The sequence below is a fragment of the Micropterus salmoides genome, unplaced genomic scaffold (assembly GCF_014851395.1).
Source record: "Micropterus salmoides isolate LMB-PRFRI ecotype aquatic unplaced genomic scaffold, ASM1485139v1 Ms_hic_scaffold_1, whole genome shotgun sequence".
Lineage (NCBI taxonomy): Eukaryota > Metazoa > Chordata > Actinopteri > Centrarchiformes > Centrarchidae > Micropterus > Micropterus salmoides.
In genome coordinates this window covers 30837353-30864377 of record NW_024040040.1, presented here as the reverse complement: position 1 = coordinate 30864377, position 27025 = coordinate 30837353, and the positions used below count along the sequence as shown (strand labels likewise).

At 43.5% G+C, this 27025-nt stretch overlaps 1 protein-coding gene across 2 annotated transcripts in view; it reads left to right on the top strand.

The window, feature by feature from the left end:
- Positions 1–27025, top strand: part of zeb1b (zinc finger E-box binding homeobox 1b) — a 51171-nt gene that overhangs the window by 10613 nt on the left and 13533 nt on the right. The window contains exons 1-2 of one of the 2 annotated variants that reach the window (XM_038723862.1): positions 11350–11486; positions 24321–24476. Coding sequence is in view for 1 of the 2 variants with exons in the window: in XM_038723861.1 (XP_038579789.1) it covers positions 24321–24476 (156 nt within the window). In the remaining variant the exon portion in view is untranslated. Of the gene's footprint in view, positions 1–11349; positions 11487–24320; positions 24477–27025 lie in introns of those variants that run through there. The other variant, XM_038723861.1, reaches the window with a different exon arrangement.

Genomic DNA, 27025 nt, shown 5'->3' with positions numbered 1-27025 from the left:
TAATCAACAGATCTCAGAGGAAAACCACACATCTCCCTAGGGTTCCTCTTCTTCTCCCTCTGTCTCTCCTAAGCAGATGTTTAAAAGCTGTTTGTTTGTTTTCCAATGGAAGTCACTTTGAATGATGCCTACCATAAACAGTGCCTGCACACCGATGCCACATGCCTCTGTATTATAGTAAAATATTTTTAAGAGAATATCATTTGAATAGGACAGGATTTGTTCACTGCCCTTGCTGTTGAAATTATTACAGGCGTCATTGTGATCGCTGGCAACCATAGACCATTGGTAAGCTACAGGCACAATGTCCCTTAGGCTGTAATGGTCCTCCTGTCCGGCCCACCTCCATCATTCCCTGACGCACCGGCTAATTTAAAGCAGTGCCCTTCTAATCGAATGGCTGTCTGATAAATCTATTGAATTAGGACAGATGTCCGGTGGGGTGTGGCAGTGACACAGCGTCTAGACGTGCCGAGAGGTGAGCAGACGACTCCAATGTGATTCAGATCCTGAGGAATCTCACCCCTTTGCTCTTCGTTTACTCTGTTGTTCCTGCTGACGTGGAGCAGCATTTTAACCCAAATCTGTTCCACCTGAGTGTCTGAAAGTCAACCCCTCAGGAGGACAGGGAGAATTTCTCAGGGCAATGTGGATTATTATGGACACACACAATGATTCTAAAGCACACCCTCAGAAATAGCATTAGAGTTGATTGAAGTGTACATTATGGTAAGAGGGTAGCAAGCTTATATTTGGGTCAGGCTTTATCTAGCCCTCTTCTTAGGAAAGGGCAGAAGCCCAGGGCTGAATTCAACCTAATAATTCTATTGCCCTGTGACAGATAACATTGATGTAAAGCTGTTTATTGTTGATGATGAGTCTATTGAACCCAGGCATGCTCTTTCCTTTGTCCTTGGGGAGCTTATCCCTCGGGTAGGTCTGGCTATGTTTTTATTAAAACCCAGGTTTAAATGGACCAGGTTCTCTGATCTACAAGCAGATTAACCAACTAATAAAACATACATTGCGATGTATAGAGGCCCCCTCTGAGACTCTGGCTATTAATATACAAATATAGTGGATTAATGTCTGCTTGTCTCCCTGGCCATGGAGAGGGGATTAGGGTCCTGGTCCAGACAGATTGGATTTAATGTAGACTAAACGATTGCTGTACGACGAAGCCCGTATGCATGTACAGACTGATCTTTGCTGTCTGGCTGAGGCGTCATAACATCCTGTTGTGTTTATAGCTCAGTTACACTCATATCATTTGTTCTGACCTGTTAGAAAGAAACATATTTTATTACATAGGAAATATATTATTTTATCTTCTATTTTGAAGATCTAGTTAATCATCTGCAAAGGTAAATGCTTGAATCTACCCTTATGTTCATTATTATATAACGCTTGCTTGACCAAACATGCAGGTTTGCAAGAACATATTTGATGGCCTTTTGTGGCATCTGTAGAATTTCCTTATGTTTTGTTTGTTTGTTGTGATGACCCAACAATTTGCTTAGACATCACAATAAATACTAGTCTGTAAAACTAATAGGGGTGTTCAACAAGTCCATGGTTAGGTTCAGACCTTGATTTGTGAGCCACTGTTTGGTTCAAAGCTGGAAGGACAAAGATGACAACTCGTAAATCCAGCGCTGTTTGGCAGTATTTTGATCTAGAAAATGAAAATAAGGCTGTGTCAGAATAAACTGGCATATAACCACTCGACTGGAGCAATGCATAACCACATTCAGCACAAGCATGTGGATATTAACCTGCAAGGAGAGCAGGCTGCTGGTGCTAACACTGCCAATGTTAGCCACATTCGGCAAACCAGTATGACATGATTAACTGACATTGTTTTGCCTTTGTTCTGATTGTTTTCTTACACTGCTAAGTAACTTTCTTAGACTAGTCGACTGCAGATTTGTCATTATCAATAATAAACACGGACAGCTGCTGATAAAGCACATTTTGTGGACGGGTGGCGATCAATGTGCATATAGGCCTATGTGTGAGTTTACAAAACCTTGCAGATTGTCATGAACCTGAACTTTACCCATTCTGACTTGTACTCTGCAGTTATTAAAAAGCAGGTCTGGTATCTCACAAGTTTGCCTGAAATTGATATCAAAGTCTGACCTAAACAAGAGAATGCAGGCAAACACGCACACCACATAAAGAACAGACTAGCATATAGAAATCATATTATTCTCTTAACTTAAAATCAACAATTTCATAGTCCACAGCATGCCTGACACTGAGAAATTAGCCTCAGTCTGGCATACATATTGTTCACTCTTGCAGCTAATGTGACTCCATTTCAGCCTGATGCACTACTGAATTGACAAATTACCAGATAATGCACAAAAATAAGGGTCTTTCAAAAGCACAGACTGATTAAAACAGTAATCACTTTTATACAGAATATTCATATTTTTAGTTCTATCAGAAAATGTCTGGCTTTTCCTTCAAGATGTTCCTCTCTATTCCCAGTCTGTATTCAGGACTGTGTGCTGTCAAGCTCAGGAGTCACGATCCTCAAAGGCTGCAATAGTAGGGGGAAAAAACTCCAGAGAAGTCCCAACTTCCTCTCTGTGGGTCCATCTCCCACAGCATTAAATTATAGCTTTAAGTTAATCTGTATAAAGACACACTTAGATCTTTAAGGGAATATGGCACATAGGTAAAGACTCTCATCCAAGTGACTAAATTGACTGGCTAGAATCTCTAAAAAGTGAAAACTTGTGTAGTATCTTACACCACTGATGTCCTCGAGATAGTGCTTGGTGTGTGTCCTTTACCTGTTTTAACATGCAGCCCACACAGAAACACACACATACACCCACCCACACACACACCCTAGGCTGTTTATCCCCAAGGGCGCCCTGCTAAAGGAGAGAGAGCCCCTTAATCATGTCCCTGTCCCATGTCCTCGTTATCAGCCACGATTAATGAGCGTTCCATAATGAATGAAAAAAAAACAGGAGGTGCCAACTCCTCCTGTAGGAGAGAGAGGCAAGGGGGGAGAGTGTGTGTGTGTGTGTGTCTGTCTGTGTGTGTGAGGGGGGCTGATAGTAAATGCTCCCCAGGTGCAATGACATCACCCTCCAAGGTAGATATGATAGCCGCCACAGCTCACTTTTGTTATGGATGGCAGGGTGTGTGTGTTTGTTTAAGTGTGTTGTTTGTGTGTGTGTTGGTGTACACGCGGCCTCACACTCGATACTCTGCTTTGATTGATCAGACTCACCCTCTTGGATCTAATCCGTTTTGCCTTTGTGTGTCTGTCTTGCTCTTTTGTCTATAGTGGCTATATGGGGGGGTGGGGGGGATGGGGGGGTGGGGAGACGAGGGATAGGGAGCGCTTGATGAGACAGTGGAAGAGGAGGAGGAGCAGAGGGCGGCAGGTGCAATGGACACCCGGCGCAATCACCGGCACTCGGCAAAAGCAGCGACAGGAAATCAAGGTTGTCTTGGCAACCTGGCACTATCGATTAAGTGCGGCCGTTTCCGAGCTCACATCAGAGTCCCGATGGAAATGATGCTGCGTTGGGTTTCAGGAGAGGAGAAGAGAGAGGGGGAGGTGATGGTGGACTAAGAGCAGGAAGGAAAGGTAGGTGAGGAGAGGAAGGATGGACACAGATGACTATGGATGATTGCATCTTGCACAAAAGTCTCTCACCAACACTTTGGCTCTACTCCGTGACTATGTCCTCCTTAACTGGAGATCCACCTCAGCTCCATGTTGCTCTGAATCTCTTCTAGATGTATGAATGCAGAATGAAGTCATCTCCATGGTTTTGTTTCCCCGCGTCTGTCTCTGGATATGGGTCTATGAGCACAGTTCTCATCGTTTTTCCAGGCCATTAGTTCACATTGTACCATTTGATTTAAGGACCCTGTGGCACACATTGAGTTTGCTTTTCCGTCGCCACAGGGCAAGTAGGTTGCTGTGAAAACCCCTGTTTGCACACAGTGATTTCAACATAATTGTACACTGAGGTGGTGATGTTGCATAAGCCATGTGAAGAAGTAATCAATACGCAGTATTGACTTGTTCGGAGGAGTATTTTTGGCTGATACTGCACTCTCTTTCACACTTGCGCCCCCTCTTTCTTTCTTTCTTTCTCTCTCCTGACAGATGGTGAGATTGCCCTGTCCTAAATCCCCAACAGATGTGTCCTCTTTCTCTCGTCAAACACACACATTCGCCCACAGGTGAACATAAAGAACATTTCTTCCTGTCAGGACCGTCTTGTCCATCATCCAAACAAAATATTTTCCCATCTACATTATGAACTAAACGCTTGTTAAATTGGGAAGCTGTGTTGCTGGAGGACATTTACTGCTGTCTTCTTATTGGAAGGACACCAGTACAAAACTCTCCCTGTCTCCGTCCCTCCCTCTCACTGGCTTCCTCCCACCCCCCCATGGTCAGTTGAACACAGAGGAATCCTCTGTCCTTCTATCACGTGGGTTTTACAGCCTGGTTAACTCATAGTTATCTGCTGAGCCAGGCTCTATATTGTTTCATGTAGTGAGCTCAGTAACAAATGTTTAGATATGTTGGGAAATATTCTTATTTGTTTTCTTGCTGATAGATCAATACCACTCTTATGTCTGTAAGCAAAAATATTACCTAAAAATAGCGGACAGTTTGATTAGCTTAGCATAAAGATTGTAAGCAGTGGGAAACACTTAGCTCTGTCCAAATGTGACAAAATCTGCACGGCAGATGTTACATCTTATTTGTTTAATCCATACACAAACCAAAGTGTTGGCTGTTTTACAGGGGGTTATGTGCAGGACTATTTCTGGGCCAGGTGTAGTGTGCATATTAATTAGTTATTGTCTAGTAGTCTTGTCTTTGACGTCACATGCATGACGTTGTTGTCTAGGTGTTATTGTCCATCGAATTGTTAGCTATATTGCTAAATAGCCTAGCTAACATAAAATGTCACGGCAGCTTAGTGTCCGAAGTTTCTTTAGAAAGCTCAGTAATTGTGAGGTGATGTTAAATGAGGTGAAAGAAGAGGGACTGATGCAGTGGAGGGTGAAAGACAAGCAAGTCATACTGATAACGTTTAACGGCAGCTAATGTGGGACGCCAGTGGCAGTAAGGAGGTAAAAATCATTCATCTGCTTCGTGTGGTGACATGAAAGTAGCTGCATGGTCAGTGTCATCTTTTCTCTCAGTGCCCTTACAAATCCATAATCTGTAAATTCTGTAGATTAAATGCTATTAAATGGGCCATGTTTCATCATTAAAAAATTGAAATGACGGAATTTTTAAGACCATGTCTGTTAAAAACAAGAAAGTCTACCACAACCTCTGACCTTCCTATAGATATATTCATATATATATATACAGGGTGTCTCAGGACGTACAGCAGGTTGTCCATTAATCAGAAGGTCGGTGGTTCCATCCCGGCCCCTATAGCCTGCATGTCAAAGTGTCCTGTCAAAGATTCTGAACCCCAAATGTGTGTGACAATGATAGTTTCCTGATGGCCAGTGCCACGGGTGTGTGAATGGGTGAATGACATAACATGTAGTGTAATGCGCTTTGAGTGGTTGAAAGACTAGAAAGGTACTATTAAGTTCAGTCCATTTATCATAGAACCAAGCTTCCGGTTTTCCCATGTTTCTAGTCTTTATGCTAAACCGCTGCTGCTCTTTACACAACATAGAAACAGGTGAGAATAAAAAAGAACTGAACACAACAAAATATCTTACAAGACTGTAGGAGCACCTAACATCTTCTCTTTATTTGGGTCTATTCTGGGCCGGACTAATGTGGCGGCAGCGCTGCGTGCTAAGTGAGTCAGCGGTCATTAGTGCATGCAGACAGCACTCTGCCGGAGGCCACAGGAGCCAGTCGGTCTAATGATGAGGCCAATGAAGTACCGGGGACCTGAGCGCTCGGGACGTCCTCTAGCTCCATCCAATTAGTCTCCCCCGGCCCCGCTCATCGTCACTGACCACGCAGGATGGCTGTGAGATGTACATCCCATTTAGGTTTCCTCATTGTTGAAATAGCTCTAGTGAGTGCTTCTCTTTGCCATTTCTGAGTGGCAAGTTTCTGATTGATGTTGTACTGTTGATTTCATAAATAATATCTTGCATGCTTGCATTTCCGTAAAACCTGATTTCTTCTTGTTTGCGTTGTCTGCCAGAGTAAAATACCCAAAGACTTGACTTTATGCTTGTATGTGTCGAGCCACTGCTATCTGTAGTAACTATCATGCAACTGAGCCAAGCCATCAGAGAGAGAGAGGCTCAGCCAGGGTACTCAGATCCAGTCAGCCTCCCCTGGGAGAGGCTGACTGAACAGGAATGTAAACATGGGAGCTAAATAAACCGCTGTGTGGGACACAGGGAGAAAGAGAGAAGAAGAAGGAGAGAGAAAGAGAGAGAGAGCATTTGCAGAGGTCAGGATCACTCAATGAAAAGGATAGACTATTACAGGGGAGATCGTTTAGCAGATGTAATCAAAGAATTAAACCTGGGAGGGGAGAAGACATCCACTGCGCATCGAGGCAGACAAGGACAGCTCAGCATTCCTCTCCCTGCTCTACTTTTAACACCTTATCTCAACCTCTCACTCTAAAATAAGATGCACTCACACCATGTCACACGGCACCAGCCATCACCCACAGCTCCTCAAATACTCCCTGGACTTTGAAAGCTTGAAAGTGCAGGAGACTGCGTTCACGCAGGTGGGCATTTTTGTGCTGTACAGTTGTGCCAACTGACATTATAAACAAACAGTACTAAACACTTAATTGCGACTGTTTATGATATGAGGAGTAACTCTAATTTTGTACTGCTACCTATAGAGCATTTTCAGTTTTGTCAGGTGTCGTATGAAGCTCTTCAAAAGCTGCTAATTTACTTTTCACATGTATCAAATGGTTTGGCATGCACAGCAGCCGCACTCTTTTTCCACTGGTCCCATTGCAGGGAGAAAAGGCTCTCTCCGTCTGTGGCTTCTTCAGGCGCCCTTCGCCTCCACCCTCAGTCGTAGTCTAATCATTTAGTGTTTTTTTGGTATGGCTATCTGACAGTTGAGCACAGGTGCTGCCGGCTGTTGCCATGAGGTCTTTCTCCTTGCTGTAACCCCGGTCAAGTGCCAGCCATTGTGACTCTGTTTAAGGCAGCAGACTGGAAGGTTTAGCCATCACCACCCCACAGCCTGTTCTGCTCTCTCAGCCCACAGTGTTGGTATGGCACAGAATCTACCTTCCTATCTTTTCCCTAAAAACCCACACTTTCTCAAAGGCACTGGTTTGGATCCCTCCTCCCAGGTCCCTGTTCTTCCCTGTTTTGCTTTTTTTCCCGTCTTTCAATGCCTTTCATTTTCTCCTAAGGTGGATCAAAGAGAAGAGGTTTGTGGAGGCGTATGGAACCAGACTCAGTGTCAACAAGAAACTTCTCTGCATTAACTGCTTCCCTGCTACTTAGCTAAAGTTTACTGTGGGAAAAACCCTTTCTTCTTACACTAGGTTACTCTTAAACCAGTGTATCTACTCTACTATCATTCACCAGCTCATCAGTGCATCTTGGTATTCTACATGATGTGTTCTTCTCATCCCTCTCTTTGTCCTCCCACTACTGTCTCTGCCTCCTTCCACCCGTGCCTCCTACACTGGGCGCTGGGCCAGAGGTGCTAAACTGCGTCTTAACCTGGTGTCTGAGCCTCGACTCATCCTTTATTCATTCCCATTAAAGGAGCATGAGAGTTGTTCTCTGCCTGTAGTCGCTGCTGTTCCCCCTCCATTAGAAAGACAAATGACCACAGTGCAAGTGTACCTACCTAGTCTTCCATACATAACTAATAGGTGGGTGTGAATGAAATATGCATTCTGGGTCTCTCCTGATACCTCTGAGTCCAGATTGTGACAAGACAGGTTGTAGGAAGACACAAATACAATACAGAGGTATAGGATAAAAAAGTCTGGAAGTCTTGAGTAGTCTTTTCTGATGTCTTGTTTTTTATTCTTTTTTTTTATATCTGTAAGTCTTCAAAAAAATTTGGTGAGAATTCAGCCCACTCTGTATTCAGTTAAGAGCCATGTTCCAACAGGTCTACAGTTGTAATTGTTTTCTTGTTTATTTAATTTGGTCTCATGTTATTTTCAATGTGGCATTAAAAGGAAGTAAAATCCTTGAAATCCTCCTTTGAGGAAGCTTGCAATCATCTTGAAATATTTACACTAAAACAGATGCTCAAAAACAATACCACACACACACACATGTGCACACGAATGACTCCAGAAGTGCCTTTTAGCTGGCAGTGTGCCAAAATCTTCCCATGGATAGAAGCCTCTAGGCTCTTTGTATAGTATTTCATGTAGAGTACGCACACACACATATATACACACACACAGGCCAAACAGTATCAGCATCTCCCACCTCTACAACCTTGTTTCCCTGTGAGGAGCCTGTTTGAAAAAAAAAGGGAGAGATAAAGAGAGGAGGACAGCAGACGATGGGAGGAGAGGAGTGAGATAAAGGTTAAGAATGACGATGAAAATGGAGAAAAGTGCTACGCCAGCGACTCTGCCAGGGAGACAGGATTGAGCATTTCTGCCCCGCTGGTGGAATTTTGAAGGTGTAGGGAGGTGTGTGTGTGTGTGTGTCTGTGTGTGTGTTGAATTTCAACATTAGAGCCCAACTGCTATGGGACTTTTAAGACCAATACCGATTTTGAAGTTTGAGGATTTTAAAATCCGATATATCGACAAATATTCTTTTTCTTTTCAGAAACACATAACAAAGATTATTCCTAATCTTTGTTATGTGTAGTTTGGAGACCTCACCAAGATGACATGACGTAATTCAGTTTAAAAACAAACTTTTTTATTGTTAGAAATAGTACTTTAAACAAATGTAGCCCTGCTTATGTCAGCTGATTGCTGTTTTTTGGTGGATTTGTGGTTCTATACACTTGTGTTGCTAACAGGGAAGTTGCAGAGTGCCCTCTGGTGGACAAACTATGCAACAACAACACTCATAACATGATTGAAGGATCTGTCTTCCGTCTCTCACTTTCCTTTTTAATGGTCTATTATTGACTGTTATAAATGCTGATTCTGATATATCAGCAGTTAGCTCATACCGCGCCAATTTATTGGTCGGGCTCTAATAAGCGTATCTCGTGGACTGTCATCGTCACCCTCTCTCTGTTTCTCTTTGCCCTCACTGGACTTGACTTGCTGCCTCTGAATCCATTAACGTAAATGCTACAATTGGTTGGAGACCTGTGGGGAAAAAAAGATTATTGATGTCTGAAACTGAGAGATTCTTTTGTGTCTAAGTGCATTTTTGCATGTGTCTGGGTTTCTACTTGTGGCTGAATGTGTAGAATGGGTATCATTCGGTGCATCGGTGTGTACACAAACTGTGATGTTCTTTAATGTTCAGCAGAGGTGGGCGGGGATTGGGTAAGCACCTGAGCAGTAATCCAGCCAGTTAGTTTTGCAGGAACCGTTTAAAATGAGCTGAGGCATTAAAGAGAAGTGGATGAGGAGGTCAGGGTTTTCCTTTAATCATCATAATGCTGCTGGAAGAGGAGAGTGATGGAGGCAGAGAGACAGCAAACTGCACTACCGTGACAGTATGTTTTGGGAGGTTTGAGGTTGGCACTGTGCCACTGTAGCATTATATATATATTAAAAAACACTGAAAAGTAATTATAGTTAGCATGGCGTCGGGGTTACATGGTATACATAGCTTCACACATATAAACACATGCACAAAGATCACTACAGACCTGTTGTATATTAACCCCCAGATGTGTGTGACAAAGTTGGTATGTGCAGAAACATGTTGGCACACGCACCGACACAGCCATGCAAACATCAGGGAGTTTTTTCAGATATCACCCACCAACCCACTTTTTTACGAAGACCTCTCTCACTAATGAAAAGCTGTTGTGTGTAGAGGTCCAGATCAGCCCCACAGGCACACACACACACACACACATTTGCCCTAATCACCAGCCTCATGGATAAGAGACATTACAGTAAAGTGGCAGGTGCCTGTCCATCACAGCAGTGCACGGGCTGATTTGATGTTAATCTATAATCTGTAAGGCTTTGATGCCACCGCCGTGCTTATCAGCCAGGTTTGTTTGGCCAGGCTCGGAGCGTTGGTTTTAACAGGATGACAATGTTGCACGATTAACTTTCGGTGTTTTTTCAACGCTACTCTTTGTATCATTGCTGCTGTTTTAATTTCTGCATGAATGGAGCGATGGTTTATGTGGTATGAGTCTGTGCACAGGCATTTGTTGCAAATGTTGTCACACTACAACAAAAAGTGTAGTGACTCAGGCTTGACTTAAAATCAGGGATTTTGAAGCTTTTCCAATGCTGTTTGTTTTGTCTTTAGTACAGGGTACTCAGTTTGTGTTGGTAAATCAGAGTTAAACAGGCTGTCTCCTACATTATACATAAGACAACATAAGAATGCATTGTTGATTTAATTTCTCTTTCAAGTATTCTTCCATCCCCCATCTCTCTTTATCTCTCACTCTAATGTAGTCTGTGATAGGTGTTTGTGTTGTTATTAATCCGTATTTGTTGGTTGATCCACCATGTTGTTATTTACAGGCTGGGAATGCAGTAGACAGTGAGGCTGTTGGTGGTGACATGTGTAGCTCACATGGCGCCAACTGCTTTTACTGGACAATAATGGGAAGCTGCCATGGATGATTTACAGGGATGCACCCGCAACCTTCCATATGGAGGGGTTTTATTTGAACACAAGACGCTTGGTACACAACTGTGGAAGGTTTTGCTGTAACGCATGTGAAACACTGTATGATGTATTTATCTGGCCTCTAAGTCTCACACAGCAACACCTATAACTGTGGGGGTGTGTGGCTGTTGGATGTATGATTGATGTGTTTGTGCCTCATAGTGGAAGGTTTTAAAAACATACATCACAGGTGAAGCACTGTGGAACATTAGTGGTAATACATTTGTTGGTTATTTTTTATGCTTTCATACACTTGTGTTTGTGAGTGTCTTTACGCTTGTGTGCTTGTGAGTCACATCCTAATTATATATTCATTCAGGCCAGGTTTTACAACCAGGAAATGTAGATGAGCCAGACATTTTCAGCAGCCTATTTAAAAAGAATTTTAGCTTATGGAAATGACAAATTTGAAACAAATGCGAATGTAGTGTTTGATTAGCAGCCCACAGGCACATGCAGCTGTAAGCCTTCATGAAATCCCAGTTCTTATATATTTCTGGTTTGGAGACGAGTCGTCAGAGACAGAGTCGTTGGCAGCTCTTGCCGTGTGTGACATCCTGTTGCCTATGAGCCACATAGTGTGAACTCCACAGCGACTTCAAGACTCCCGTCACAAGACAGCAAGTTGTGTAGTCTGAACAGCACGGCGACCTGCTGACACTGAAAGTCATGTAGTCTGCACGAGCCTTTAGCTCCACCATATCTGGACAGGACTTCAGGTTAGTGCTGTGCTCTGCATGTTGAACCAATTTCAGCTGGACAGTAGAATCAGAAGAATCAGTAGGAGCTTTATTGCCAAGTAGTGTTTTACACATGCGAGGAATTTGCTGTGGTGATAAGGTGCTACACGTAGACAAACATACAGTTGACATAAATAAATGTAGAAATCTGTACATATGGAATGGAAGAACAACGTTGCAGATATATACATGTGCATTATTCTGGGTCTGTGCCGTGCAGAAGTAACGTAACGGGAGAGAATATTGTGTACATATAAATATATAAACTGACAACATAAAAATATACTACAACAAATAGTAGTAGGGCAGTAGGGCAGTCATTGAATAAATCAAGCTTATTACATGGTCTGGGATAAAGCTAGCTATTGAGTTAACAGTGTTAAGTTATCAGATTAACCTAGACACGCACATCCATGGCATTACCACTGTACTTACATTATGTTATACTGTATATATAACTATAACTAATGCAAATAATTGCAATAATAAATGTAATGAAAATAAATGGCTAAGGTAGTGTGTAGAACAGGTTACTTACACAGCTGGTTATTTGGTCTAACCTTCAGGTAATTTTCTGTTTTTGCACAAGTCACACACTGTCTGGCAAAATTCACAGCCAGACTAGCTTCCTCTGAAAGTAGTCACCATCCTGTCTCCTCTGTCGGGTACTGGAAGTGTTGTGTCATCTCTGTGATATCCCCATCAACTTCCTTCTGCTCTTATGATAAAACTTCCCCTTGCCTGCAGGGGCTCACTAGCAGAAGATCTTTGGAAACACACTGCAATCTGTCTGCGGTGGAAAACAGGGAGATATTAGAATGTGGTTAAGTCTAGTTATGTAGAGATAAATGGATATTGGTGCTAATTATAAACAAGACAAACATCAGTACCTCTACTACATAAGTATGTCTGGTTCCTCTAATGAGCCAGTTTCTCTTTCTGTCCTCCCTTCTCTACTTTCTCCCTCCCTCTCTCTGTTGATGTCCAGTTGGAGCACCTGGGAGGAAGCAGCTGTAGGTGGTGATTACAGTTCAGAAACTCTAAAATAACCTCTCCTCCTCCCTGCCTGCTCTCTCCCTACACTCTGTCCTTCTCAGCCGCCCTCTCTTCTTTCTGTGAATCACCCCATCATCCAAATAACAAAAGAAGAAAAGAAATAAGAAAGAAGAAAACCAAATAAAAAAAGAGCCAAAATGCTCTAAATTACCTCCGTTCTATGCTCTTTAATGTGTGAATGTCTCCTGTGTGTGTGTGTGTGTGTGTGTGTGTGTGTGTAGCCATGTAAATAAAGTGACTGATCATCAACATGGGGAACGGTGGACTCTCACTCACACAAATGAACACAGGATGAATAATGTTAGCTGAGCTTTGCTGCATATGACCAACCCTCTTTTCACCCACCTCCAGTGTGTGTGTGTGTGTGTGTATGTAATTGTGTGTGTGCATGTGTTTACTGGATTAAAGCTCCCATCAATCACACGCCCAGGACCTTTCAGCAAGCTACATACACACACACACACACACACACACACACACACACTGTGACACTAACACGTACACACTGTGAGTTTATTAAAAGCCAGAGTGTTATCACTGATATGTCTGATAACAGCTGCATAACGGTGCAGACAAACACACACATATACATTTGACTCTAACACAAGCGTCAACACAAATCATACTCATGTTGGTGTGGTGGTACAAGATGAGCTAGTCCTTGGACAGATCTGTCTTTCTTTCCTCTTCCTCCTCTCGGCTACAGAGCACATTACCACAGTTGAACAGGAAGGCCAGTGTTCAGGGTCACGCACTGCCCAGTGGAATTCCCCCCTGAACTACAGGGAGCTTACACGGGCAAACCACAGCTCTATTTGATGCAGTTCAGCCACCGTAGTGTTAGAGAAACAAAGAGCAAGCTCCTCTTCTATCCATGTTGGTTTTATTCCAAACTGTCTTAGCTTTAGTCGAGGCCCACGCTTACAACTCTACAGCTGTGATGACTCGTTCTATGGATGCAGGTCAGGAAGTGCACCAAGAACAGATCCAAAGAGTAATGTGGCTAAAGAAGGGATTTGGGCTACAGTGTGTACATGGTTCTCAAGTGCCCTTGAGCAAGTCACTGAATACCTGTGAATCTGGCCCTCCTGGACGAATACAACCACAAAGGACATTTTTCCACAAGTATGTAATATAAAACATCAAAATACTGGGATCAGAAGCAAATGTTCATCAGAAAATACTAGTACAATAGAAAGGGAAATGTTGTTCCGATCAAATGTTTCCCTTGCCTCACATCAGATACAGAGATAAACAGCCATAATTGCTATAGATAGGTGTTGGCCCTAAGGCAAAGCTGTTATCAGACAGGCATCTTTCTACTTGGGAATACTTGACATGAAACATAAAGGAGGCTTTCTCCTAGAAAACATCTGTCTGTTGCCTGCTAAATGGCTTCATATTATGGGTGACATCACATGGGATAGTCCCGAGAGTCTGGTCCAATGTCTGTAGTGTGCTTGGGTAATCAGGATCCCACCCTGTTGGCTGCCGCATATGAGAAACCCTGGTCTGGCCTCCCATCTTTCAGCCTCAGGGAGCAGCAACCAGCCTCTGACCTGAACAGAAAAGAACATGACTTAAGCTGAATGAAGGACAAGATAGCTGCATTTATCTTGCACACAGTCAGAAAGACATTATTATTGGTTTGACAGTTGTACTAATCCAACTATCTAGTCAATCCATTAGCATTGGAGTCTGGCTGGCTCACTTGTGTTTCTCTTCCATATTCAAAAGCAACAGTTTGCAAGGTGATGTAACAGAGTACACACGAGGCCCACAGCAGAAGTGTTGGACTCACTGTAGACCCATTACTATAGATAGCAGAGAGTAGTGAGAGATACGCCACTATGGATTGCCCCAGCTGGCCTGTCAATACTCCCTTTCAAATTCTGACACAGCGAAACTAATGGTGTCCCGGGCCAGTGGCAACCAGGCACCCACCCACTCACCATCACAGCACCTCTGGGTGTAATGGACAAAAGAGGGCCCATCAATACATCAATACATGACGTCCTGCATTTACCTGCTGCCTCAGCCATTTCACCAATCAGCTCTGCATTCAGAGGGGGCATTAACAACGGCGCTGCTCACTCAGCCTTTCGTTTTTCATCTGTCTGCCCCTGTTTTCCAAATCATAGTTTACATGTTTGCCATAGTAAAGGGAGAAGGTGTTGGTGGGAGAGGGGCACAGTGGACTAATTTGACCCCTTACACAAACTTTAGGTGAGGTCTTACAACATGTACCCATTCTTTCTCATCTGGTTAACAAGATTTTCATACCTGTCTTTCTGACATGCTGCCTGTAGTTCACCCTCATGGTCATTTAACAGCAGGGTAATAGTGTGAGTGGTACTGGTTGACTGCTCTTCAGTCTTAGTTGCCCTTGAGGCAGGCGTGGTGAGGGAACGCTAACCCTTCCTGATCACATGGGGGAAAGCCACTGTGCCTGGGGAGAAAGAAAAGGATGTAAGGCGGGGGGGGGGGATTGGTGGAGGACTAAGGTGACAAAGGAGCTTTTGTGGATGTAAGTTTACGGCATTAACCCCTTTCTCTCCCTGCTTCACATGAATAACAAGAAACCACTGTGACAACTGAGCAATAGCCCCAGGCAGTGTGTTTGATTATGCGTTGTGTTCGTGTCAGGGGTTGTCCAGGACGTTTGGCCTCGGGTGTCTTGTGACAGAGGTGACATTCTGGAGAAATGAGAGAGTAGTCAGCTGTTGTCAAATGCCACAAAGAGGAGGATTTTCTACAATAAGGAAGAGCTCTCGTTGCACTTTTGCGTGTTAGTGTCAGAATTAGGAAAGCCACAGTAGGTTGTCAGCATGGATCTTGGCCATGGCTCCACTGAGGTGTGCTGATCTGTTGATTGCTATAATTGGGGAACTTGCAAAGGTTGTAAAATGAGATGGAACCAATAAACAAAAAGGCACTTCGGTGTTATTTCTGCACGTCCACCTGTCCGTGAATGTGTTTACTAATGTGTGCGTATGGGGGTGGGGGGGCCTAGGGCCTGTCCCCTCATTGAGACATCTGTCAGGCTGAATCACAGTGTCAACGATTGACCTTTACTGAGGCGCAGGAAACCAGAGAATGCACATGCGCCAATGTAAAAGTTTTCCTTTACCTTAACTCTTTTACTGCCTCTCTCTCTTTTATCCTGCCACTTCCTTGTTGTCTTTTACCTTCATTTTATTATTCACTTTTCCTCTTTCAGCAGCCACCTTTATTTCAGCCTTTTATGTCTCCTTTTCCCAGCCTCTGTCGCTCCTCTACGTTCTCTCTGTCTTTCTTTCACTCGGATTCTCTGACAGTTTGTGACACTCCCTCCCTGGGGCAGCCATCATTTCAGATGAGCATCGGATGTGACAGGCCAGCTTTGTCTTTTTAAGCCATTAGCAGTTCCTCTCCTCCCACCTTTCCATCGTTCCCCTCCGTTTACCTTTTCTGCCCTCTTTTGTGTTTGTGTGCACACATGTCTCGCTGCTGACTGGCAATCTTTGTATTAATCTACATAACAAACACAGTCTCAACTAGAGTGAAGAACTGACGAATGTAAATATGTGACAGTATAAATGACAGTGATATTCTGACTTCTTAATGAACTGAGGTGTTCGGTTGAATTTACTGATGCCGGTATGGTTTACTTACAGGTAAGCAAGATTTAATGAGATTGTTTTCAGTTGGAGCATTGTTTGGCAGTGTACCTCCCTCCCTCTTCATAGGCAAGTGTAATACTCCCTGCTCTGTACTCCCCCACAGTAAACTGTCAAGCCTAATACAGGAAGGAATGTCCAGTCACCTGCTCCTAAAATGCAACAGCCCTGTGCTACACTAACCTAATATAGACCTGCACAAGCATACACACATATACACAAGCAGGTTGGATAACGCTGTTGTTGCTCATTGCATATATTTAAACACACACCTCAACATGCCCCAGCTCGGCTGTTAGGCCACAAAGAGTAGAGTCTAGACCTCCTCTGTATGAAAAGTGCAATGTAATGAATTGGCGCTACATAAATCAAATTAAATTGATTTAAATCCTGCATTGTGGAAACAACAAAAAATGAAAAAATTTACAGATTATTATATAAATGTCATTTTAAAAGAAAATATTATCCTGAACAACTGAAGTGCAGTGCTAACAGACATAAAGAAAGACTGTTAGCATTTGTAGCATGTTAGCCATAGCTTTGAAGTCCACAGCCATCTGACCCATGTGTCTATGACAGAGCTTGGATCAAGCTATGAAACTGGATTCTGTTGTCTTACAATACACAGAGCAGGCTTTATAGTTTGGCCTGCCACTTGTTGATGACAAATGATTATCACACCTCTGGATACATTAGCCCATTGTCCAGCCTTAATGCATGAGTGGGTGAATTTCACACATGTCCTCAATCAGTATCTGCTGATTCAGCCATGCTGCTGTTATTTGTGCTGAAGTGGTTGGGGACAAGGAAACAAGCTACATTATGGAGTTTGATGCTACTGATGTAACCAACTACATTTAAATGGGCTGAATACCTTAAGGCCGTTGCGCTAATAATATCCTCACAGAGCCTCCACTCAGAATGTCAACCCTTGACACAAACTGGCAAAATCCAAAGGAAGAAGACCATCATACCTCTGCGCAGCTTTCAAAACAGGTCTCAGTCAGTCTGTAACTGCAACCTGAATGGAGTCTGACAGCAGAGGTGACAGGGACATTTCATTTCGCCTGCGAATCTCCAATGAAATTTGACAGAGACTAACGCAACATTAGCCAGGTTTGGTGGCCTGCCTGGTATTAGAGAGTTTTGCACTTAACTTAAACAGCTGCTTACAGAAGGGAAACAACTGTTTACCTAGGTGTGTGCTGATGGTTTCCTGTGCCAGCTAAATATTTGTGTTGCTGTTTTGGTGTTGTTTCTGTGTGCAAGGTGATTTCCAGTTAAATCATAAGTTAATAATATCAAGCGAAATATATGGTAGAGTTCAGGTAACATAGTGTGTTATTACTTGGTTTACAGGCCTGGTATATAACTGGTAGCACTGACTGAGACAAAGGGGAAGACAGTGACAGATCAACCGTAAAAAGGAGCAGAGAGGTTAAAGAGAGAGGAGAAGGAAGGTGGTGGTCAGAAGCGTGACTGCAGGTTTTCTGGGCTTACCAGAATCTACAGCAGATGTTTCCTCTCCTCATCTCTCTTTTTTTCTCCTCCCTTCTTACCCAACTTTTACTCCCTGTACATAATGACAAAAGTCACTTGCCCACACTGTGTAGAACTGTACTGGTTGACTTGGTGGACATTCTCACACCACAGACCTGCTGAGTGTTGGACAACTGAAGCTGGCCTCTTCAGTGATGGACGAAGGGAGGGAGGGATGAACCAGAGATACTCTAAGTGGGTAGCGTAGGGTTCAGATGCATTTTTGTGTAGGTGAATGTGTTAATCATTTGATAGTTCATCATGGTCTCCTTTGAAAGATATGCAGCCAAGGTCATGTGACCACCCATAAGCTGTCTACATGCCAAGCAGGCCTTTTAACAGCTTAACATGCAGAACACACACACACATACACACACACACTCTTCACTCTCACTTAGGTGTACCACTGTTATTACCGTGGATGGGGCTGTCTCACCTCCAACATAAACATAGGTTGGGAGACGAGTGTAAACTTGGTGGCCAGGGCATTGCTGTGAATTGTGTGTGTGTGTGTGTGTGTGTGTGTGTGTGTGAGCATATGTGTGGCAAGACGGAGCCCTCCAGTCCCTACCAGCCCACCTGGCCTTATTTAGAAGAGCAGAGAGGAGCCAGAAGCAGCCACTCTCAGAGGACGCCCAGTGTAATAGAATGTGTGTGGCTCATAACCATGCTCATTTTCCCCAGAGAGAAATACCATCACTTGCCACTATGATCCGTACCCAGAACAGCCTGTGACTTCCCTTCGGTAAAAATATTGTCTGTTTTCAGTGTTTCATTTAGGTGCAGCAACACTAGTAGGACTAACTGTAAGAATTCCACAATCTCAGAGGCACAGTTATGTATTCTTTACTTTTCCTAACACTCATTAACACCCACTGACTTCCTTTATGTGTTTAAGTGTCATCACACAGATTAAGATAACAATAGTCTCCACATTAGCATTAGTGTTTTTATGGAAAGTGCACATCAGATGTGAGATGACTGACCCGAGGAGGCCCATTAGCTCATGTGGTAAAACCTTGATCAGCATCATGAGGAAGTCAAGAGCCCATTGTCTTCTAGCTCACCTTTGAAATGATTCCTACGAAGAGCTCTGCTCCACAGGTTGTTGAAGTGCTTTGACTTTGATGGAATAATCTTACCACTCTGTCTTTGTTAGCTGTTTAAAGTTATTTGCCTACTTAAATTTGCTGGCTGAATCTATCATTGGAGAATTTTACATCTCTATAAGTTGCGGCGAGGGTTGCAACAAACGACTATTTTCATTAATCTGTTGGTTATTTTCTCGATTAATTGATTAGTTGTTTGGGCTATAAAATGTCAGAAAATGGTGAACAGTGTCGATCAGTGTTTCCCAAATCTCGAGATGACGTCCTTAAATGTTTGCTTTGTCCATAACTCAGAGATATTGTTTAATATCATAATGTCATAAATATTCACATTTAAGAAGCTGAAATCAGAGAATCTTTACTTTTTTTCTTAAAAAATTACTCAAACAAATAGATCAATTATCAGAATAGTTGCAGATTAATTTGATAGTTGACAATTAATTGAGTAATCGTTGCCGCTCTAGTTATGGCACAAGTAAATACAGAACTGCATCAAAGTGACTCATTCTCATTACTTGATGCTATTTTTATGCTTCATACTAGTGGTTCTGCTTTTTTTTGCCCTCCCAGTTTAACTTACAAGAATGAGTAAGAGTCATTTGGTGTTGTTGCTGCATGTTGTGTTTTGTATCTATGCAGAAACTGGCCAGGATATGACTGGTCGTAGATGTCACTGGCCTCCTCTGGCATGGTTGGCAGAAACTTGTGGTGGAGAGACATGACATTAGCTGCTTGGCAAGGCTGAACGTGATAGGAAACAGTCTCTTGGGACCCCTAGTGCCCTCTACAGCTAACTGAAGGAATACTGTTATGTGTCAACAGTTGTATCTCTTAGCCTAACTATTAACACCAAGCCGCCTTTGTCAAACCTAAATGGCCTAGCAAGTTTGAAGCAGCCTGCGTGAAAAAGTCCCAATTATTTTGTTTTGTTATCGGCACTTGAGTTGACCTTCCTGACTCTGTGGGAGGAAGGCTGTTGTTTTAACAAAACCAGCAGCATGTACCTCAGTGCTGAATGAGGCGCCTCACCTTGAGACGGCATACTTGAGGTTTTGAATGGCACGGCTTTGTTTTACTTTGGTTCGAGCTGTTTTTTTTTGTAGTGGTTGACTTCCCTGAGAAAATGGCATTGCAGAGTTGCAGGGTCAGTACTTTTCGAGGATGCCTGTGGTAGCTCCAAATGAGATAAGTAGCGTACCTCAATGAGGGAGCCTGTACCAAGGCTAAATATGGAGACGTGAGAGGAGTGGAAGGGCAGACAAATAGCTGTCACAGTTGCTGTCACAAGCAGAACAACAGCAGACCTCAGAATATGTGTCAGTCAGTGACTGAGGCTACATCCACACTACTACATTTTCGTTTTAAAACGGAGACCTTTTGCTACGGTTGCACCTCCCGTCAAGACTAAAACGGCGAATGTAAAAACCTAAAACGGAGAAGTTTTAAAATGCTGCCTACCCTGTTTTCCTTTTAAAACGCCAGCGTAGCGTTTTAGTGCAGACGGGAAAATGATGACGCAGACACTCGTATTTTGTGTTGTGATTGGGTCTTATAAGTCATGCAAAGCAGAAACACAATGCTACTGGCAGAGTTTTAGTTGTGGGATTTTATTAAAATATAACACTTATACACTTTTACTGTGCATTTCGCCGTATTTACTTTGCGACCACTCCCAGTCTGTTTTCCGCTGTTATAGTTGCTTTGTACTCCTGTGTTACTTTCAGTAACAGTTCCACCTCGTTGTTGGTCACTGCAAAGAAATCTCTGATGTGGTTCTTCATCTCTAATAGTACTTTCTTCTTTTGCCGAATCTTCTGCAACTGCGGAGAAGACAATCTGCTTCCTGTTTACCCCGGCACACACATGCCCAGTGTACGTGAGATCAATTCTAAAATGCAGCTAAAACACTGGTGTGGACAGAGATTGTTTTCGTTTTAAAACTCTGTTTTAATGTAACATAGTAGTGTGGATGTAGTCTGAAATTAGTATCAGGGGGATATCCCACCCTTTGATCTATCACTTTAAGAGCCAGACTCAGGGAAAAGTGTTTTGGTTGTACATTCCAGACATACCTCCTATATGTTCTGGTATGGGGCTGTTGGCCTGCACATAAGACGTATAGGCTTGGGTTACAGATGTCCTTATAAGTAATCAATCAAGATAAAAGCTTTCTTCAGACGGTAATGTGTTTGTTCACAGGGTATATATGTTTCTGTGTCCTCATCTAAAGCTTAGCTATTAAGGCACTCACTCACACCTTGAGGGCGTCAAAACAAAGAGATAGCTCACTCCCACATAGGTTGAGATACTGTCATTCCTGTCTGGCTTGTCTCAGTGCATGAAGGCAGAAAGCAAGCCATTACTGTATTACTCTACAGTGACTTTAAGTTCCTGAAATGTGTCTTATTTATCAACCAGGCCAGAGCATGAGTCAGCAAGTTTAGACAGTAACAGGACAGAATCTACTAAATGAACCTGTGTCAAGGGGCATATTCTGCTTCATGTTCTGTGTTGACAGATCAATGATGATACGTCTGCCAAGGTGATCTCCTCCAATGGAGTAACGCTGGGCCTGTTTTGGGAGTGACCCACCCAGTCACCAATTCCTTTGCCAGTAATTGATACAGCCTGGCAGGGGTCATAACAACACAGCCCTCTCTCTGCAGGCATATCTTAGTGTAGCTGATGTGGACTGTCTGGCACTGTCTTTCAATAGACGCTGGGAAGTTTTCAAGGGGGGAAAAGGGTGACGAGTGATGGTGAGGGTGGAGAAATTCAAGCAGCTTTAGCTTCAGTCATTTACTATGGTTTTGCTGGGGAATTCCAGCCATTGGCACGTGTATATATAGCATGTTGCAAAGATGTGTAGGTGAAAAGTAAATAACTCTAACATGTGCTTTTCGGCTACCATCAATAACAGTTGGAATTGGGACCCAGATGCATTAGGTCTTCCCTGGTAACGGCCCTTATCATGTAATGTGGATAGCTGTAATCATGTTACATTGAGGCCACTGAGCTTACATTGATTGTGTGTCCTATTACCCAGATCCATAAAATCTTTCCGTGTCAGCATGCATTGCAACGCCGTGATCCATGGCCAGGGGTTATGGAATAACTAAAAGCCAAAGCCATGGTAACAGGCTATTATTTTCTCAGGTGTTCAACACACTGTAACCTATAGAGGAGAGTAAAATGTTCACCTCCTCCACCTGCCAATACTTTGTCTCTCAGCTGCGTAGGAGTTGTCCTCCTGTTGTGTGCTAGCATGCTAGCGCTAATGAGGCCAGCTGTCCAAATGCTCAGTCGGGTAACCAGAAGGGATTGCAGCCTTTGTTGATGCTAGGTGTTACATCTCCTGTTGGAACACAAATTTTTGTTTCAACACTGCCAACCATTTGGCACAGGAAGACTGTCTCCGTTCACCCCCCACACCACCAAGCCTTTACTTTTTATCTCACCAACCTTTGCTGTACTTCCCAGCTCCCACTTTATTCGTCCCACTGGCCGCTGCCACCTCCCATCTGCACACACCAGCACATTGATTTTCTCTCCACAGTTTTATATTTGATCATTTTCTCTTGACACTGCCGGCAGAGAACGTTGCCTTTGTAATCGCTGACCTCAGCTCCACACCTGAGTGGATGTGGCCCTAAACAGCCTCTCAGACTCATCCTGAAGCACCTACTGTTTCAGAATGAAGTGTTGTACCCTGTTTGGGCTGCTGCACGGAAAATACATCACCTGGCAGAGGCGCTCTGACAGAAAAGAGAGGTAGGGATAGGGAGAGAGGAGGTGTAAGGCAGACAAGGAAGAGGAGAGAGAGGAAGAAGGACAGACCAGCTTATATAGACTAAAATGCAATATAAATCCAATTAATTATCACTTTGTTTGAATGGGATCCCGACTCCCAGGTTTTCAATTGTAATATTGGCTTGCCTGTTAAGAACCTTAACACGTACCTGGATAGCAATCCATCAGCCCTGACTGAGCTGAACGTATCTCTCGAAAACTACAATATAGAGGTGGTCACATCATGGTAAAGGAAATATATAATATTGTGGATAATATTGTGAAGAGGGGAAAGAGGTTGAGAATGAAATAGCTCTCCTGATAAACCCCGAAAGGATTTTGCAGCTGCGGCACAGCGGTATTGACCCTGCAAACGGCTCGCCAAATAACAGTGCTTCTCCCTCCTCCTCCGCCACCTTTCATCCCTCCGCCCCCACACCTCCTTCCTTCCACCTCCCCCTCAGCTTGAACCCTACCAAGTTTGTGTGAATGCTAGCCGGTTGTAATGACCTGCACAATGCAGAGAGAAAGGGAGAGACCTCACCAAAACAATTCTCCTTGATTGAAACGGAGGATCATGATTCTCCCAGATACGCCTCCTCCTGACAAAAAACATAACCAGCCACTTCAGAAAGAGGTGGGCGAGTAGAGTTGGGGTGAGTGAAGACAGAGAGGAAAAAAGAAATGTTCAGGTGCTTTGTACAGTCAGTGCATATTCAGAGAGTGAATGCAGGGTGTGTGTATGATGTGAGATAAAGTAACTGGAGAGGTAGTTTCAGTGCTGCAGCCCGGGCCCTCTGCTGACTGTGTTGCTCTCACTGGAGAATTGATTTGGCCTGTGTGAGGATCTGTAGCTCTCTCAGTGGAACAGAGAGATGAAAGGTCTTTGCCGGGGGGGGGGGGGGGGGGGGGTAGTAAGTAACACAGGTGGAAGTGAGAGATGGAGTAACTGGGTGGGAATGAAAAGAAGACACAAGAACACACATTTGAAGCAGACAGTCGGTCAGGGAAATTTACTCCCCTAATAACCCTCTCTGTAGGCCAGCTGTCTCTGTGTCTCCTGGCTCCTTCAGCCTATAACACAACCGACCAGGTCACAGCGACTCCCACACAGCACACACCACTTCAGCCTGAAATCTAATGATCTCACACACTGGTACTGTATGTGTGAGTGCAAGTGGGAATTTTCTCTGGTTCTCTGCAACGTGGAGCCTGTTGTTCCTGAGTTTGTTTTCACTTTGGTTTCATATTTTTCTCTTACATTTTAATACATCAAGGCATCCGAATCATCAGTTGCATTATATTTGATAACCCTCAATTCCTTTTCTTGTTAGTGCCCTAGCTGTTTTATTCTTTCCTGCTTCAACAATCCACTTTCCCCATGGGCATCATTTAAGTTTAATGTTGTCTGCTGAAGTTAGGCCACAGCCTATTTAATTGGTGTTTCCAGCTCCTTACCCCTCCTCCTTCAAGCATCCCCTTTAATCGTTTTGACATTTAAGTGACATAGTACATATATTTAACCTCTTCGGCTCTTGACCTTTCACATTATCTTTCTCAAAGATAAAAATACTTAATGTGTGTAACCTGTTCACTCTCGCTTCATTAAAAAAATAGACATAATCTGACCAGCCTTTCTAACCTCTGTCCCCCTTACACAGTGACTAACTACAATAGTGTGGTGGAGGCCGGCTCAGACTCAGATGATGAGGACAAGCTGCACATCGTGGAGGAGGAAGGCAGCCTGGCGGATGGGGCCGACTGCGACAGCACCCTGCCAGACGACGAGCACCCCAGGGAGCACTGCTGGGACGGAGGTGAGACCAGACGCACACTCATAGGGCACATTATTATCATCACACATCCACACTGAATCATGCCAATACACACCTCACCTTCCTACCCACCATTTCCACAGGGTTCTGTGACTTGTGTTTTCTGCATTGTGAAAACGTTTGGCACAAGTACTTATTTAATCTTATTTTCTGCTTTAAAATCTTATTTTCCTAGCATGTGAAAAAATATCCCACTAACAGCACTTGATTCACTATTTGCCAGAAATGTATGTAGGTAACTGCTAGTTTATTTAGACAAGACAAACAAAGTCTTTTATGCCATTAGTATCATTTAAACTACCCTGGCAGATTTCTTAAGATGTATATTTTCTTTCATTGTCAGTCAGTACTGACATCTTTGGGTTGGCAAAGTCTCTTTGAATACGATACTTATTCCTATCTGCTCAGGATAAGAGCATTGCTTACAAATGTCTCAAGTTCATAAATGCAAATGTGTCTTCATCTGTTGTTACAACATCAATTGTTTGAGTGCTGCTGTCTCATTTTGACCTCAGCTGACGTGATGCAAGCTAAGTTAGGAAATGTATGCGCTGACATCTGTGCACAGTACCAGGCTTTGTCTCATTGTGAAACACAAAGTGTAGGGAAACAGGTACTACAAGTGGAGGGTTTCCAACTAAGGCAGGAAGCACGGTATTAAACAAAGACAATGCCAACAGACCGAGAGACCTTCAAGAATAGAAAATAGCCTCGCAACCAAAGGGCCAGTGGAGAACTTTATAGCACTGGTGGGCATTGGAGGGGCTGCCGTGAACTTCTTTGTACCTCAACCCATGGGGAAGTGACATCAGAGGCAGCCCACTGTCACAGGAAGGGCTTACACCCCCCTCAAAACAACAATTGCAGGTGCTGAAGGATGTTGGTGTGTCAATCTGGCTGAAGGCCTCTGCGTTGCTGCTCCTGACCTCATACTGCATGTGTATATAAGTCTGTGTGCGTGTGTGTACATTTGTGACGCTGTTAGTTTTGGGCCTGTGCCAAATGCAGTATGTGCAACACTGTGACAAGCTCATATGAAATGTAATTAGATATTCAGCCACAAGAATATTTATTTAAGGGTGTTGCTCCTTGCACATTTTGGCTGGGTTGTTCATTTGTGAGAGATGTGTGAGACTGTGTGGGGCTTTGATTTAGCAAGAGGTCAACTTAGCACATGCGAAAATGTCCTGCAACCTATCACTTTCAGTTCAGGGAGGGATTTTGAAAAATTCCTCTCCACTGAGTTGATCTTAGTCAGTTTCAGTTGCAAGGTTTCAGTTGCACATGCACATATACATGTACACGCTTAAACCACAGACCCGTGCACAGTGTAGTCACCTATTCCCCAGATTATCCTGTCATTTTCATCAGTGCTCTCATGTTTTACCTCCTTGAATAAAGGGAGAGTTGGAGGAAGAATAATGTCATTGGTTTTGGCCAGGGTTCGTGAACATTAAACACTTCAGAAGTATGAATTACACTGAAACAGCTCAGCGAGCTGGGTGAGCGCCACACTTATGCCTGATCAGGCATATTCTCATGTGCACACACACACACACACACACACCTCTTTCTTGCTCTCTCACTGTCTCTAGGCCTCATCTCATACATCATACATACTTTACTGTCACTCTGGATCGGACTGATGAAACACGGAGAAAGCCACAGTCCTTTAAACAAACACACTTCTCTCGTCTCTCATCTCTTCATCCGTCCCTCTGTTGGTTTCAGAACAGCCAAGTCTCTGGTGTAGCCTTGAAAAGTGACCACCACCCACTAATCTTCTCCTGAGCATAGCCCAGTTTGCTTCAAATTAAAACCTTGACACCCCTTCTCCTGAGACTGCCGCTCTCCAAAACCTAAAGGTGGTTTTTCAGTGCTTTGAATCTCTTCTTTCCTCTCCTTTCTCCCCTCTTTTTTACTCTCTCTCACTGTTTCTCTTGTTCTGAATCATTCCTCTTGATTATATGGTATCATGGGCACCCTGCTCGCTGTCATTACTCATTCACTCCTGAATAATTATGTAGTGGTGGAACAGCCCAGTGTTGTTGCAGTAAACTACAGCCTGCTGTCCTCTAAGAACAGGCTGACAAACTCGAGGGGAGGAAAATGTAGAGAGAGCTTTGTCCTAGGAGGGCTTCTCCTTTCTATTTGATGAGTTGAGGAGCATGATTACATCTCAGAGAATGGGCAGGCTGGAACTGGAAAGCTTTGATATCGTGAGGCTGCAATGGCACTTAATGAGAGCGAAACACAGGGTTTAACTGCAAGAAAATGTAGCGTTAGACCTTGTTTGAGGGTGTGTGATGGGCACTCGTTCTGTACTGCATTGTTCCAACCAGCATTGAAGTTTCAAGGTTTTCATGCACAGTGACACTATTTCCTCACTGTTGGACTGACGTGCAGTGATGGCATTTGATGTTCCTTAGCATTGGTCTAAAATCCATTTGTATTATTTGTGCAGCAGGGACTGAATACACAGGAACACCTACATTCCTGCGTGCCTTATGTCACAATGCGATGTTAAACTA